The sequence below is a fragment of the Plecotus auritus genome (genome assembly GCF_963455305.1).
Source record: "Plecotus auritus genome assembly, chromosome: 3".
Classification (NCBI taxonomy): domain Eukaryota; kingdom Metazoa; phylum Chordata; class Mammalia; order Chiroptera; family Vespertilionidae; genus Plecotus; species Plecotus auritus.
The window spans coordinates 27,910,642-27,924,989 of record NC_137772.1 but is presented as its reverse complement, the minus strand read 5'-3'; the positions used below and the strand labels follow the sequence as shown (position 1 = coordinate 27,924,989).

The following is a 14,348-nucleotide window of genomic DNA, read 5'->3' as shown; positions in this document are numbered from 1 at the left end:
AAGGAATGCCAGGCACAACCTCACCCAACACAGATGGGCTTCTCTACAGCATGCCAATTTCTTTTTGGCCCTGTGTCTTGGCCTTGAGATTTGCATGTTTGATTTAACAGCTCTCTATGGAAATATTTCTTCTTCCATCAGCTGCTCCATGAAGGGGTAGACTTTCCCAGAACTGGGGAGGGATGGGGGACTGGGGGACAATTTGGAAATAAAGGGGGAAGTAAGGTTGGAAATGCGGTGAGATCAGATCTTGAGCACCCCGGGCTCAGAGAGCCTGGAAAGGAGGGTCCACTCCATGATCACTAGGGTGTGGTACCCACAAAGAAGGCACGTGGCACATCTGCTGGGTGGGGTGCTCATGTGGCACCGCCGTATGGGTGTCTCTTGGATTGCACAACATTCTGTCCCTCCAGGTAGGGAAGAGCCACTAGGCAGGGGGTCCTTTCTGTGGGTTTATGGACAGTCCAAAGCTTGCGGACTGCCTAGGAAAGCTGCAGAGGACAGGGCAAGGTGGAGGTGGCCAAGGAGATTTGGGATGAGGTTCAAGGCCACAGTCACCAACAAAACCTCGGGCTGTTTTTCATCTCTTCTCTCCAGCCTTCCGAATGGAGGCCCCAGTTAAAACAGAAAGTGGTACTTTTTTCCCCGGAGAGGGAGACATCCCACAAATATAGAAGAACAGGGCAGAGATGCTTCTCTTTAGCATTTCCCATTAGGGCTTTTCCAATTTCTTAGTGTGATGCTATAAGAAGTTAAATGCCAGCCCCGCCGGTGTGGCTCAGTGGTTGAGCATAAACCCATGAACCAGGAGGTCACAGTTTGATTCCTGGTCTGGGCACATGCTCGTGTTGTGGGCACGATCCCCAGTGTGGGGTGTGCAGGAGGCAGCCAATCAATGACTCTCTCATCATTGATGTTTCTCTCTCTCTCTCCCCCTCTCCCTTCCTCTCTGAAATCAATCAAAATATACACACAGAAAAAAAGAAGTTAAATGCCAGACCACTTTTGATTTTGTGTGTGTTATATTCTCTCCCCATTCACAGCCCTCCCTCCTCTACCCCCACTGACAGGTAAACTATAATACATTGATCTACAGGAAAGAGTGAATCCAGCAGCCCTCAAACCAATCCTCAGCGCCTGGAGTCTAACACCCTTGACCCACTGTTTGTCTCAATGTCTGAAGTTGCCCTGACAGTGATGATCCACACGCACACCCAGGCGCATATACACGAACATATATGCATACATACATACAGGCATGCACACACATGCACACATGTGCACGCACACATACATACACAATCTCTCAAAGTTGCCTGGGCAACTATTGGAGGCACCCAGGCCTCGGACTCCAGGAAATCCATTGCTCTGTGGACTTGGGTGGGAAGAATTTAATAAAAGAGAGGAGTCTGCTCTCTTCCTCCCCCTTGGGTGGGTGTGGGAGGGTGTCTCCTCACCAGGAGGAAAGGAGAATGAGCTGATGCTGCAATCATGAGTCACTCGGGTTAATTCAACAAGCTCCTACAGGCATTTGAAAAATGTTCATGCTGTTTGTAAATTCAATCAGAGTCCAAGAGGAAATAGTTGAAAGTTGGTGATTCAAAATTGAGAGCTAACTGTGGGCCTCCTGTCTGGTCTCCTTGGCCAGAGGCCTTCAGGCGAGCTGGGGGGAGGGGGGGCGCGGGGGAGGGCATGACCCTGGAGCTCTGTTTCAGCTGCCTGTGATTTCAGCCTCCCTGCTTGGCCTCTGGACAGGGTATGCACTTAGCAAATGCCACATAATAATTAGAGTAAGTGGCCTGGACCAAGCCCTGCTGTAGGACACACCCAACTGTTAGAGAACAGAGACCTGTCCAGGCTTTCTCTCATCTCTTTCCCAGCCAGACCTGACGTCTTGTTTATTTATCACTTCCTCAGAGTTCCCAGGTTTTCTATCCTTCTACCGCCTTGTTGTCTTCTAGAGCAGAATGCTTATAGGAACAGGCTTGGCTCCAGATTGCTGAGTTCAAATCTTGACTCTACCACTTATATGCTGTGGGACCTTGGGCAAGTTTCTTAACCTCTCTGTGCCTCTGTTTTCCACTCATAAAATAAGGACAATTAGAGCATCTACCCTCTAATGTTGCTGTGAGGATTAAGTGAGTCAGTACTTGTAAGATGCTTAAAACAGTGCCTCACACATTGTAAGTACCTGCCACAATGTTAACTATTATTATTGTCTTTTGTTCTTATTTTGGTTCCTCTACCAGTGCCTCTAATTTCTTGTCCCTGTGGGCATCAAAATATGCATAGAATGTGTAGGTATGGAGGAGGGCCTTCCAGGCATACCTTGGTGACGGAGGGGATGGAGGAGGGCACTAGAATGTTCCTTCCTGTGTCAGGCTGACCTCTCACAACCTGTGCATTTCCTCTCACAAGGTCCATCCCTGCCTGCATCCAGGCTTCGGCGCCGGTGTCCTCTCCTCAGAGGGGTCTCATGTATCTAGCACTGCATCCCGCATCACTCTCCATCCCCTTCCCATTAGATTTTTCTTTATGGCATTTATCGCTCCCCATATCTCATCGCCCATCTGTCCACAGCCCCTCTGTCCTTGTCCCCTGTCTCCCATTAGAATGCAAGCTCCATGAGAGCAGGACTGTTGCCTGTCTGTCCAGTGCTGGATCCTAAGTAGTGCCTGGCACCTAACACATTTTTTAAATGAATGAATGAATCGAACAACCACCATCTCATTTCCCTCTTTGTGTAACGTCTTTGTGAAGGATGGAAACTTCCTTCAGTCTCATGACAGGAGGCATTTAAAACTTAAAAGCTGTATTGTTGTTAGAAATGAGTTATTCTTTTGCATAACATTCACACAATGCTAGAGTAGGCATATTTATTTTGTTGCCTAACATACATACATATATATACACACACACATACAATTAATTTGCAAGCGTTTGCTTCTGGACCCACGCGCTCTGTCAGAAGCATGTGTTCTCTTTGACTGTCTTCTATAACCAAATACGTGAACAGACGTGGCCCCAAATAAGCTTTGGTGGTGTTGACACTGATCCCCATGATTCCTAAAAACTGGCAGACCTGAAGGTTTGGTTCCAACCTCACTGCTCCATAAAAAATTCCCCCTCTGATCTCATCCCCTCCTTTGGATTCCTCCTTTTAGTCAGACACTGCCATGGGCATCTCTTGAGATATTGTCTCACTGAGTCTTTAATGAGTTCATTGTGCTTTTTATGTTCGATATAGCTATATCTTCACCTCTACTAGTTTGCAATCTTCAGCAGGGTTGGAACCATAGAGTATACATATTGTGTCTGCCATTGGGTTCTCAAATTGCACATGGCAACTCAACAAGTTCATGTTTGAATGGAAGAATAAATGAATGAGGAGAAGCAGACCTATTTGTACCACCAAGTCTTGTATTGATAACTTACCTCTGTTACCCTCACTCTAAAATCATTTGAGGGACTAAAGATTGAAATGGATATTGGTAATGATTTTCATTTGGAAAAATTTATTAGCATCTTTGTATCTTATTTCAGAAGTCCTGGAAATGTCTCTCTCTGGAGGCTAAGAATCAGCTCAGTCATTATGGAAATGATAATGGTTTTTTTTGTGTTTTTTTTTTTAGTGATACTTGGATTACTGTTCATGTCTTTCAGTCATTCTCTAGTACATACCATTCAAGGTCAGGGGTGCTGAGAAAGGTCATTTTGAAAAGCAACTTGTAGGAGTGTACTACATGGTGGATGTTAGAGTAGAAATAAGGTCTTCACTTTATAAAATCATAAAATTTTAGAGATAGAATCATTGATTGGCTGCCTCCTGCACACCCCACACCAGGGATTGAGCCCGCAACCTGGGCATGTGCCTGACCCGGAATCAAATGTGAACTTCTTGTTCATAGATCGACCACTGAGCCACACTGGCCAGGTGAGGATATATATTTTTTAATCCTCAACTGAGGATATTTTTTTTTATATTGATTTTGGAGAGAGAGGAAGGGGAAGAGAGAGGGAGAAAGAGAAACATCAATGTGAGAAAAATGGATCAGTTGCCTCCTGTATGTGCTCTGACTGGGAATCAAATCGGAGACACTTTGGCGCATGGATGACACTCCCACCAGCTGAGCCACAACGGCAGAGGATCTTTTCTTCCTTGGATTGAATTTATTGGAGTGAAATTGGTTAACAAGATTACATAGGTTTCAAGTGTACAATTCTGTAACACATCATCTGTTTATTGAGTTGTGTGTTTACCACCCAAAGTCCAGTCTTCTTCCATCACTATTTATCCTCCCTTTACCTCTTCTACCTCCTTCCCCACCCTGTTCCTCTGGTGATCACCATGCTGTTGTCTGTGTCTACTAGCTTGTTTGTTTTTCTTGATCCCTGCACCTTTTCACCCCGTCCCTGACCCCCCTTCCCTCTGACAGCTGTCAGTCTGTTCTCTGTGAGTCTGTGCTCTATCTTAAGAGCCTGTCAAGTTGTGAGGAATGGCAAAGTGCAGGAGGTGGTAGGTAGGCCCAGTAGTAAAGTAAGCGGATTTAATTGCTTTGAAATGTTTTGGCTCCGGGAAGAGAAAGGAAACCTCTTCAGCCAGTATTTGGCCAGCTAGGTCTGCCCCTGGCTGCCAGGGCCTGAATGAAGGGGAAAGAAGCTGGTTCCACAGCAGAGGGTGCCCAAGGACCCCACGACCTCATTTCCCCTCCTCAGGGTTGAGGACCCTGGGCCAGCTGGGAAGGCTTAGCACCTGCTTCCTGGAGCTGCTTTCCCGGGTGACAACAGGGTGTTACTGAAGTTGCAATTCTAGAGACGTCAACTGGAGTAGATGGAATTAAAATCAACCTGTTGTTTCAAAACTCTCCATGTCCCCAAACCCTCTGGGAAAAGACAGTCTCAGCTCAGTCATCTCTCATTAAACCCTTTAGGGCCTGGGTTCAGCCAGTGGCCTCACATTTTGCACTGAACGTGCTTCATTCGGGTGGTAGTTGGAGTCTTTTCTGCCAAGAGAAAACAGCCAAATTAATAAAAAAGGTCCTAGTTGCACTCAAATTTCCAACATCGACCAGTTTTTCCTGGAGGATGTTGAATTTCACTTTTCTCACCTACCCTAAAAATACCTTAGACTTCTGCCATCAAGCAAAATCCAGCTCCCTTCACTCTGCTTCGTGTAACACCCAAAGCATCATCGCATTCTTGGGTGACTTTGGACAAAGTACTTAATATTTTTGTGCCTTGGCTTTGTCCTTTGTCAAATGGGATGGTTACACTAGTTCCCTTATTGGGTGATTGTAAAGATTAAATATGTTAAGATATTTAAAATGTTTAGAACAGTACCTGGCTTGTAAGTTTTAGCTACTATTTTCCAATCCTTTCCTCTTTCTTGCTCTTCATTTGTATCTCCTTGTCCCTGCTAGGAGGTATTATGGGCCAGAGGGCCTGGGAGGGGGTCACATCGCAGATCTTCCCAGGCCCCAGTTCCCAGGGGATGTCCCAAGGCTGCCCCCCTAAGCTGGGAGCGCCTGGCTCCAGAGGCTGGACACACTTTGGGGAGCGCAGGCCCCTCTGGGATTCTTCAGGCAGGTCAGGCTGGCGGTGGGTCACCCATCTTGGCTCCATCCCTTCAAATAAAGGAAAGGCCTAAGCAGACCTCCTGGTCAGCCAAGCAGGGCTGTCCGAACCGATCCTTGGGCATCCGTCAGAAACTCTGGAACCCTAGGGCTCACTGCCGGGATGCAAGTCCACTTGGCAACTAGAAACACAAAACGCTTTCCGTATTAGCACGTCCCAGTGAGTAGTGAGTTTGGGTTTGCCGTTTCCTCCCATGTCAGCGGGTTGCAGAGGGAGGTTCCCAAGCCGTGGACCCCGTGGAGTAAATGGGACCATTTTGGCAGTGCATCTCATACACGTTTCCCAAAATGGGAGTCATCTCCACCCGAGTCTGCACTCCCCTGTCTGCCGGGCAATATGTTCTAAATTGTCGCTTCTGGAGGTAGCCAGCACCTCCCACAGTGGGGAGAATGAAGCACGGTGCCAGTACACTTGATGACGGGGATGCTGTTACAATGATATGTGTGTATCCCATGACATCCCCACATCTTCTCACCCTTGGCAGAGAGAGGCGAACTGTTGAACTACCTGCACCCTGAGGATGAGATGGGAGATTGCCTCAGGAGCGGGCCTGGACTGGCAGTGTAGTGCCGATGGAGATTGTGGGGGAAAGGCTGGAGGTGGGTGTTGGGGTGCACGGTCTTTTCCTGCAGCGCAGCCAGGGCTCTGGGGTGGGCAGCGCCTGTAACCTTCCCGTCTAGGAGATGGCAGTGCTTCCAGAGCTGTTTCCACAGCTCGCGGGGAAATGAACAATTTGGTCAACCAGCCCCGAACATCTGATTGTTACCCCCCACCCCTGCTCCACTGATGTGATTCATTTTAAAATCAGAATTGGATTCCTTCGGTTTCCAATTCCGCTGACGTTGATTGAGCCTCTGGTGTGTGGTCAGCATCGTGCTAACACCAACCTGTGTTGTTTTGATGCAGCCTGGCTGAAGCTCCGTTTGGTTGACTTGGGGGCCAGAATCCTATCCTCCAACTCACCTCCAACTCAAGAGACACGTAGTGAGGGCTTCTTTTGTGCTGGGCATGCGATCCCAAGATGAGTGACCAAGTACCTCATCTCCTACTCCGTTCCCTGCCCAGTTGTCCTGGTTGGCCCCAGAACTGCTCAGCAAAAAGCATTTGCTTGTTCTCAAGGCATTTACTTCTCTGGGAATTCTGGTTCCATTTCTTATCCAAAAAGAGAAATGGATACTGAAGCTGAAATTGGTTATTGTACATAAAACATTCTGTTCTCTTCGTCTGGTTATTTGATCAGAAACAGTGGCGCCTGGATGCCTGTTTGCTTCTCACTATTTTCTCACTATTGGGAAAATAATCCTGTCCCCTGCTGACGTGCCGTTCTCCACCCTTCTCTCCGGCCCAGGGACAGGATGCTGGGCACAGAGACCACTGGGAGCGCAGGCCTTGCTTGGCTCCTCCCATTTGCCAAGTCTTGGCTATGGGCTCTTCATCGGTGTGAAGGAGGGTGGGGGTGGATCCAGAACACGTGATTTGAAAATCAGAAGAGGGGAAAATGAGAGATACATTTAAAAAGCACATTGATTTTTCACAGCGGGAGTGGGGATATAAAAAACAACCCAAAATCTCAATACTGAAAATTTGACCCAGGGGACAAAACCCTTTTCCAAGTCAAGGATGCAAATTCCACTGAGGACAGGTCTGAGTGGGCCTGCAACCAAAGAGATACTTTTGGAAGGACAGTCAATGTCTGGTCCCAGAAATAAGGGGAAACCCTGTGTGTATGTGATGAGAAAATCCTAGATTTAGCTTCCCTCTCTCCCACCTCCCCCGCAGTGATCTCAGGTTTAATGTTGGCCCTCTCTGGAATCCATGTAACACCTTTTTCATGGGTTTAAAAATAGACTCCAGGCTGGCCAACCCTCTTAAAAGGAACATGATAGAGATCAGTGCCAGCACCGTGGGACTTGACACCGGACTCTGATCGCCTCCCTAAATAGACCCGCACTTGGGATCCCTTGCTCTGATGAGGCGGGGCACCCTCATTGGCCACTGGGAGCTCACCACACAAAGTTAGACAGAAAAACAACCAGGACTCTCTTTTTTCGTCTCCCTTTCTTCTCTCACTACTACAAAGGTTAAAAAGGAATGACAAGGTCTGAAGGGAGACAGACGAGATTTCTTAGTCCACTCAATGTAATAGCTATAGTGTATATTCTATAAAGTTCCTTCCTAAGTAACTTGGGAGGGGGCTGGTGCGGAGGGGGCTGTGGTGTCTGTTAGCGGAATAACATTTTCCCAGCAGCGATGCTCTTGATGGTTTACAAGCGCCTGGGGTGGTGGATGGCTGGCTCCTGTGGTGATAACCCAGCCTGCCTTTCTCGGTAAAGGGTGGAGTTCCTGGTACCCACCCTTATCGGCTGTGCCCAGAGACTGTAGGAGCTGGGGCCACTCCCTTTGTGGGTGAGGGGCGGGACAGATAGAAGAATGGTGGAGAGCCAAGCAGCACTTGTTGGCAGACCACGACATAGCATTCCTGCAAGAGTGGCTGTTGGACTCCCCATGGGGAGCAGGGCTCCAGCTGTATATGCAAGTGGAGAATTGTTTTCTCACTGCAGTGAGCATGGAAATTGAAAATGGTGCGTTACAAACCTAGGAGGTCCAGTTGCTACGGTGGGGATTCTGGGGGTCCTGTTTTCAGAGGTGGATGTTTGACCTTGGCTAAGCAGTGACTAGCCAGGGGTGGGCAAACATTTTGACTCGAGGGCCACAATGGGTTCTTAAACTGGACCAGGGGGCCAGAACAAAAGCATGGATGGAGTGTTTGTGTGAACTAATATAAATTCAAAGTAAAGGAGCGGAGGGGAGAGCAAGAGAACCCTCCGCTCTTTCGGCTCCGCGGGCCCGATGGAACAGCCGAATGGGCTGGATACGGCCCGCGGGCCGTAGTTTGCCCACAGCTGGACTAGGCCCTAATTTCCCGGGGCTGAAACAAGGCATTTACTTCTCTGGGAATTCTGTATGGTACTACCCCATACATCTGGGTGTGGGGTGGGGAGGTGTTTACCTTTGACAAATGCTTTGGTTGAAAAGAAAGAAGGGAGGCAAAGGATGAAAAAAGAGTGTCTGCTATCATTTATGGAGTACCTACTATGTGCCAGAAGTGGTGCTAGGCATTTTCATATTATTCTCATAATACCTGGAGAGGTGGGCCAAATTATTTTCATTCAGCTGATGAGGTAATCAATGAAAAGTTATTTCCCTTGTCACAAGTCATGCAACTCAACTGCAGTGGGCTTATTAACTTCGAGTAATTTAAGGCTGCCTGCCCAGAAAAGCAAATAGTGCTCTTGTGATTATGTGAGTTCCAAGTCTGAGTAGATTACAAAGAGGGTTAAAGCGGGGGCAGCGGGAGGGGCCGTCTGTCCTCCAGTGAACTGTAGGGAAGAGTAGTGGTGGCTGCCCAGGGTGTGAGGGGCCAGGAGGCCCTTCTCTGGAATCTGGGTCTGCCCTGAATCTCAGCCCTGATGTTCCTTTAGAGAGGGCAGCTGTGTGCAGGCTGGCCCCCACCAGAAGCTGCCTGTTCCCGTTCCCTTAAATGGTCCGGGGAGGCAGAGTCATCTGAGAATCCCACCCAACTGGGATTCTTTGCTTTAGCTTTTGAGCAAAAAAGAAGTTTTTGGAAGAGCTGACGATTCACAGGAGAATTCAGAGCAGGGGGTCCCAGGATCCAAGGGTTTTATGAGTTGCACATTGAATTTCTTGCCCTTTCCTCCCTGCACTGTCTCTTCCTGATGTAGCTTAATGTGGCCTAGAGGACAGAAAACTCCAAAGATGAAGCCTCCAGCATTCCATTATGCTTGTCAACTGCGGAGAGAGTCGGTAAAATATTTAGCAAGATTGGAAGAAATGGCGGACACCATGAACCTGTAGGATGGAACAAGTGGTCCAGCGTCCTCACTGAGAACCCCTAGTTTTTCTGTAGCCCATCAATCCCTGTCTGTCCCTTTGCCTTAGTTTCAGTGACTCTCACTGGCAGATGTCCTGGGCACAGTGACCACCTGCAATAAGAAATGCAGCCTTGAAGGATGAAGAACAGTAGGAAACCGGCAAGGGGCAGAATGGTTATTTATTGTCTAAGGGCGTGGCAGGGATGGAGGGATGAGAAGGTACAGTTAATTAATGAGGGAAAAATAATGGCTTATCTTTCTGAATTCCTAGAACCCAAAGAGACCCCTACAAGTTAATTTATTATCTGCTTCTATATACCACATCAAATGATGAGTTCTCTTTTTCTGCTACCCTGAAGGATCCCCAGCAAAAATGTAGGCCTTTGTGAATAATGAGTTTTATTAAGTCCCATCCCTTACAGCTGGAAAGTTCTTTCTGTCTAATCTAAATCTTCTCTACATCAATTTAACCCACGACTTACAGTGTCCTTATGGCTAATGGAAATGGTGGGTATGTCATCTTCAGTCAGCAAGCATTTATTTGGTACCACTTCCCAGCTAATCACACAGGGAGCCGGTGGGAAGGTGAGGGGGAGAGGGAGGGCTTACTGATCATTTGAAACAAGCTGCCTCTGCCTGTGAAAAGCCTATAATGGAATCGTGGAGACCAGGCTACCACACCTGGGAAAGAAGGGCACCATGTAGTCAGCCCCATGGCTCTAGAGTTGGAGGAATTTACATCTTTTTTTAAATATATTTTTTATTGATTTTTTTTTTACAGAGAGGAAGGGAGAGGGAATAGAGAGTTAGAAACATCAATGAGAGAGAAACATCGATCAGCTGCCTCCTGCGCACCCCCTACTGGGTATGTGCCCGCAACCAAGGTATATGCCCTTGACCGGAATCGAACCCGGGACCCTTGAGTCCACAAGCCAACGCTCTATCCACCGAGCCAAACCGGCCAGGGCAGAGGAATTTACATCTTAAGGGCTATATCCTTCAGTCTTCTCTTCTTTATGTGTGTCCATCATCTGAGTTCCTTTAACCTCAGGCCGTACTGAGCAAAATGTCTGTAATTGTTTTCTTTCCTCTCCTCTTGGGCTTTGCCTGACTCTTTGCATATCTAAGTTGCAAAGCTTTAACCCGAATGAAGTCATGGCTGATATAAAAAAATTCCTTAAATTACAGCACGGGGAGTATAGGCAATAATATTGTAATAACTATGTATGATGCCAGTGGGTACTAGACTTATCAGGGGAATCCCTTCATAAAGTATATAAATGTCTAATCACTGTACACCTAAAACTAATGACATAATATTGGATGTCAACTGTAAATGAAAAATTAAAAAAAGATAAAAAAGATAAAGCAGGCACAATTAAAACTGTCATCTTGACAGTTTGCAAAATTAAGACCATTGAAAAGACTTTACCAGGAAAAAAAAAATAGAACTCTTGGCAGTCCTGAGTATTCAAGCCCTCTGATAATACCTCAGCATCTTTCCTATTGCTCTCATAGTACTATGGATTGTATTCTGCTCCTGGCCCACTGTGACTATCTCTTCTGTCTTTTTTTGTGATGGTATATACCACAGCATTGTATGGTATAAAGAGCACTGGGCTTAGTGGTTATAGATCTGGGTCCTGATTTTAGACTGGGAATTTTTTGCTATTTAACTTTGAACATTTCTTGCAAGATCTCAGCATAGCTCATCTTTAAAAAGGTATTCTCAAAACTCAATGGTAGGAAAACAAACAACACAATTAAAAAATGGTCAAGAGATTTGAACAGATACATCACAAAACAAAACAAAACACACACACACACACACACACACACACACAAATACATATAGGGATGGTAAGTAAGCCCCTGAAAAGATGTTCAACATCATTAGTTCTTAGTGAAATACAAATTAAAACCACAGTGAAATACTGGTATACATCTATTAGAATGTCTAAATTAGGACTGACCATACTAAGTGTTGGCAAGGAAGTGTATCAACTGGGCAGGAGGGAGGGATTATTAAGGAATAAGAGGAAACTTTTGGACATACATTACCTTGATTGTAGTAATAGTTTTATGGGATATACATAAAACTTACCAAATTATATCTTTAAGTATGTGATTTATATTATGTCAGTTATACCTCAATATAGCTGTTAAAGTAATAGTCTTTCAGTTCATTGAGTGAGTCAGTTATATCAGTATTTTGAAAGTATTGTACATACTATTCATCTTCCATTTGAGTAGGGCATTTTTCTCTCTCTCTAAATATTAATGTTGGAACAGTACTTTGGAATCCCTTGAGCTGTTCCATTGGACTATGATCAGGGCTGTTCCAGTAACCATAATTTATTAATTGAAGCTCTTGATGTAGAAGTTTGAGCAGATCTGAGAGGCCCGGGGCAAGAGACCTGTAGCATGACCTGTGTTTTAAAACTGTGTGCCTGGGGAGAGAAGGGGCTGCATCCAAACAGCCTGCCTTTTGGAACATCAGTGTGGGCCTTTCCCAGCCACCTCTCAGAAGTTGCCTGTCCCAAAATGAAATCCGTCCTCTGATGACATTGAGGGTCTTGGGCCTGGAGAATTCTGATGCTGCTGTCACCAAACACCAGTTTTTTCACCCACCTGGGGAGGAGTTAGTTGCCCCGTACTCTTCAGATCATCCTTTCTTTGGCTACCTTTTCCCTTGATCTTCATCTATCCCACTAATTTGGGACTTCCTCCTAATTGTGGAATGGCACCCTACTTTGGAAAACTCTCTGAGTTTTTTCCTACCCTTCAGAACATCCTCCACATGATCCCTTCCTGGCCCTGGCCACATGGTTGTTAGGTATCTATCTTGGCAGTGCTGTTTATGGAACAGCTTTGGGTCAGTTGGGCCCTCTTTATCAGTGACCTTGGCCCTAACTCTTAACCTCTCTGGGCTAGGTTTCTCTGTCCATGCAACCATCCTAGCATTGTCTACTTTATGGGGTGGCTGTGAGGGTTCTTAGTTTTATGTATACCCCATAAAACTATCACTACAATCAAGGTAATGTATGTCTAAAAGTTTCCTCTTGTTCCTTAATAATCCCTCCCTCTTGCCCAGTTGATACACTTCCTTGCCAACACTTGGTATGGTCAGTCCTAATTTAGACATTCTAATAGATGTATACCAGTATTTCACTGTGGTTTTAATTTGTATTTCACTAAGAACTAATGAGGCAATGCAATATGTCCATCACCTAAGGTGCTCAATGTGTTAATTCCTCACCAGCACACAGCTCTCCTCTGCGCATGAGCCAGGGCAGGACGGGTGGAAAAGAGTATTTGGTATTGTGTCTAGATGCTATTGAAGAACACATGAGACCAGGCTCATAACACAGAACAGCTATGATTGTCAGAGGCCCAGGCAACCGGCATTGCTGACCATGTCTCGTGACTCAGTGTGGAGTCTGCTGTTAACAATTCTGCTGTCACCCCCAAGACTTGGCCAATCTCGACATCCTTTTGACATCTGCCCCTGAAATGACCTCAGGAAATGGTGAGGGTGGTCTCAGAGCAGGAAACTGGGCGCTCCCTCCAGCCCTGGGTGATATTTCATTAACATGGGCAGACTTCAGGACTGAAGGAGACACAGTAACAGATCTGCGTCCTGCCTCTCAGCTTCATTTCGCGTCTCCGCTCTCGGCAGAGTCTGGAACAGGCTGATTAGCTGGGATCTCAGGAAACGATGGAAGAGCCCAAAACATGCAGCTTGGTGAAGGGGCATAAACAGACTGTGCTGAGCTCACCGGGCAGTCTTTGCAGGCCCCGGGCCATTCACTGGGGCAGCCTGTGGCGGAGGGCCGGGCGGGAGCGCCATGCAGCTTGGAGCTCCTCACCTCCATTGGACGTGTGTGTGCCTTCCTCCTGCAGCGGCAGGACGCCGGCTCTCCGCGCAGGGCCGGCACCTGCAGCTCGGGCCGCACCCCACCCGCACACTCCACGCAGCCCCTCCTCTGGGCTTGGCAGCAGGTGCCTTCCCTCCGGAGATCGCTTCCCATTAACTTTCCCATCTGACATAATAATGGAGAGAAAATGAAGAGATCCCATTAGTGGCTGACTGGCTGGAGGGCGGGCGGAGGGCGCAGAGTCCGCACCAGAGCCGGAGCCGAGTGCAGGGAGCCTGTATTTTTAGCCAGATGCCGCGTAACTTGCTGGCGCTCCCCGGGCCACCGAGCAGATAACGGGGGAGGGGGAGCAGGGAGCCGGGCTCAGATTGCAGCGCGGGCGCCGGACGATGGCAGCGAGACAGGGCAGGTCCCGTCCAGACCCTGCGGTGAGTGACGACCTGCCCGCGGCCCGGCCTGGGACTCGGTGCGCTGGGGGCCGCCGCGTGGGCTTCGGGCCGCGGTTGCCCCCCGCTGCGGGCTCGGCGGTGCCAACTTTCGGGAGGGTGCGGGGACGTGCTCTGGGCGGCCGCGGAGGCTTCCAGCAGAATCCAGAGGAAAATTCCTCTGGCCCGGAGGCTGCCGCGGCCGAGGGGCTGGGCCGGGAGGCGGCCCCGGCAGCGGCGCACGCGGGAGCGCGGAGCCTCCGCACACGTTCCCGGAGGGGCCCCGGGTGCGCGGGGCTGTGGCTGAGGCCACGTCCCCTTCCCTTGGAGGAGAGTCCCACCGAGCTGATTCTGCTGGTGGGGCCTCCCGGCGGCTGCCCCTCACGGGGACCCAGCTGGCACAGCAGGGATGCCATGGACTTGGCCTTGGCCAGAGAAGGGACCGCCTCGCTCGCGGCGCTCCTGACCCCTAAATCTTAGCAACGCGATGGCCGGGAGGCCCAGAGGGAGCAGGCGAT

At 48.2% G+C, this 14,348-nt stretch overlaps 1 protein-coding gene across 9 annotated transcripts in view; it reads left to right on the top strand.

Moving 5' to 3' along the window:
• The window catches only part of ANK1 (ankyrin 1), a 223,234-nt gene that overhangs the window by 104,884 nt on the left and 104,002 nt on the right, over positions 1 to 14,348 (top strand). The window contains exon 1 of one of the 9 annotated variants that reach the window (XM_080662601.1): positions 13,689 to 13,833. The exons of the other annotated variants lie outside the window; for them this stretch is intronic. Coding sequence (XP_080518727.1) covers positions 13,795 to 13,833 — 39 coding nt within the window. The 5' untranslated portion in view covers positions 13,689 to 13,794. Of the gene's footprint in view, positions 1 to 13,688; positions 13,834 to 14,348 lie in introns of those variants that run through there. 9 annotated transcript variants of the gene reach the window in all.